Source organism: Octopus bimaculoides, chromosome 4, assembly GCF_001194135.2.
Source record: "Octopus bimaculoides isolate UCB-OBI-ISO-001 chromosome 4, ASM119413v2, whole genome shotgun sequence".
Taxonomy (NCBI): domain Eukaryota; kingdom Metazoa; phylum Mollusca; class Cephalopoda; order Octopoda; family Octopodidae; genus Octopus; species Octopus bimaculoides.
The window spans coordinates 12,381,210-12,382,982 of record NC_068984.1 but is presented as its reverse complement, the minus strand read 5'-3'; the positions used below and the strand labels follow the sequence as shown (position 1 = coordinate 12,382,982).

Here is a 1,773-nt window from a genome sequence, read left to right as displayed (position 1 = left end):
ACATAAAAGACACCATTTCGAGCGTGGCCGTTTTCGTGCGGGTGACACGTAAAAGCACCCACTACACTCTCTGAGTGGTTGGCGTTAGGAAGGGCATCCAGCTGTAGAAACTCTGCCAAATCGGACTGGAGCCTGGTGTTGCCATCCGGTTTCACCAGTCCTCAGTCAAATCGTCCAACCCATGCTAGCATGGAAAGCGGACGTTAAACGATGATGATGATGATGATGATGACTACCTGATTCCAAGTTTCTCAAATGTAGAATATTTCATAGGTAAAACAGAACTGTCCTTTTTATTTTCCTTGGTCCCTATATTGGTAATTGCCAATCAAATATGGAATTGGTGTGTGACATGTAGTCATTCTCACTTCCAAAGCCACAACCAAGATCGTACACTCAGTTGTTTTATGAAATTGTTGCATATATGTGTATATCATCATCATCATTGCATTATGTCCACTTTCAATATCCGTGTTAGCAGAGGTTTCAAGGGTCTTCACAACCAAAGTCAGTCCTTATTCAAAGTTATTCTTGCTATGTCAGGCAACCATGTGTCGTTTAAATATTTTAAAGTTTGGAATGATTTCCATGGCTGTATGCCCTCTCTCATACTTTGTATAAATTTCCTTTTCTTTTTCTTCTCTGAACAGTATAACAAGCATTTGTTAGTCTTTAAATGTCCATTCATCTTCATCATCATCGTTTAACGTCTGCTTTCCATGCTGGACAATTTGAATGAGAACTGGCAGGCCAGAAGGCTGTACCAGGCTCCAGTCTGATCTGGCAATGTTTCTACAGCTGGACGCCCTTCCTAACGCCAACCACTCTGTGAGTGTAGTGGGTGCTTTTTACATGCTACCAACATGTATTTTTAAATTCTTGCATGGGTTATTGAAGCACTGTTTTACAACCAAATGTCCTTCTAAGCACTAACCCTTATGGTTTTTTTAAGTAATTGATCTATTCCACATGGCTTCAAAAAGGGGTAAAGTGTGAAAGGGTGGATGACTTATTAACAAGAGACCTGATAACACCACCACTTGTATTTTGGCCTGGACACAAAACTATATGCTTAGTAAGCTTAGGAAGGAAACTTCTTAACCATGCTGTCATGCTGACACCTACAGCATACTTTCTTTAAAATTTTATTTAAAAAAAAAGAAAAAACAAAGCAAGCATTGCCATTTAGCTTGAAGAGGTTGCCATGTCAACAAGCTTCTTGAAATATGAATAGACATTGAAAACAATCAAAATATTTTTTAAATTATTGAATCTAGATTTCCAATAAAGAAAAGTAAATAAATTTCAAAATTACATATGAAATAACACATTCTTAGTAAAATTAATACAAATTGTCTAAAATACGAAACTTACTTTAAAACTTTTACAAAACGAGAAAATAGATAGGCTGCTCTGCTGCGGACTTGTGGTGATTTATTTCGAAGTCCTCGCTCATCTAGAAAAGCCATCTGAAAAAAGAAAATAAAAAAAGAAAAACTCAACTTAATTTCAGTTCAAAATCCATTTCTAAATCAAATAAAATCAGATCTAAAATGCATTATAGACCTATAACAGTGGCTGTGTGGTAAGTAGCATGCTTACCAACCACATGGTCCCGGGTTCAGTCCCACTGCGTTGCACCTTGGGCAAGTGTCTTCTGCTATAGCCTCGGGCCGACCAGAGCCTTGTGAGTGGATTTGGTAGACGGAAACTGAAAGAAGCCCGTCCTATATATGTATCTATGTGTGTATATATATATATATATATATATAT

The 1,773-nt window shown here is 37.5% G+C and overlaps 1 protein-coding gene across 1 annotated transcript in view; it reads right to left on the bottom strand.

Moving 5' to 3' along the window:
- Window positions 1-1,773, bottom strand: part of LOC106883502 (exportin-T) — a 56,836-nt gene that overhangs the window by 15,045 nt on the left and 40,018 nt on the right. The window contains exon 14 of the mRNA XM_052967618.1: window positions 1,375-1,469. Within this exon, the coding sequence (XP_052823578.1) occupies window positions 1,375-1,469 (95 nt within the window). The remainder of the gene's footprint in view (window positions 1-1,374; window positions 1,470-1,773) is intronic.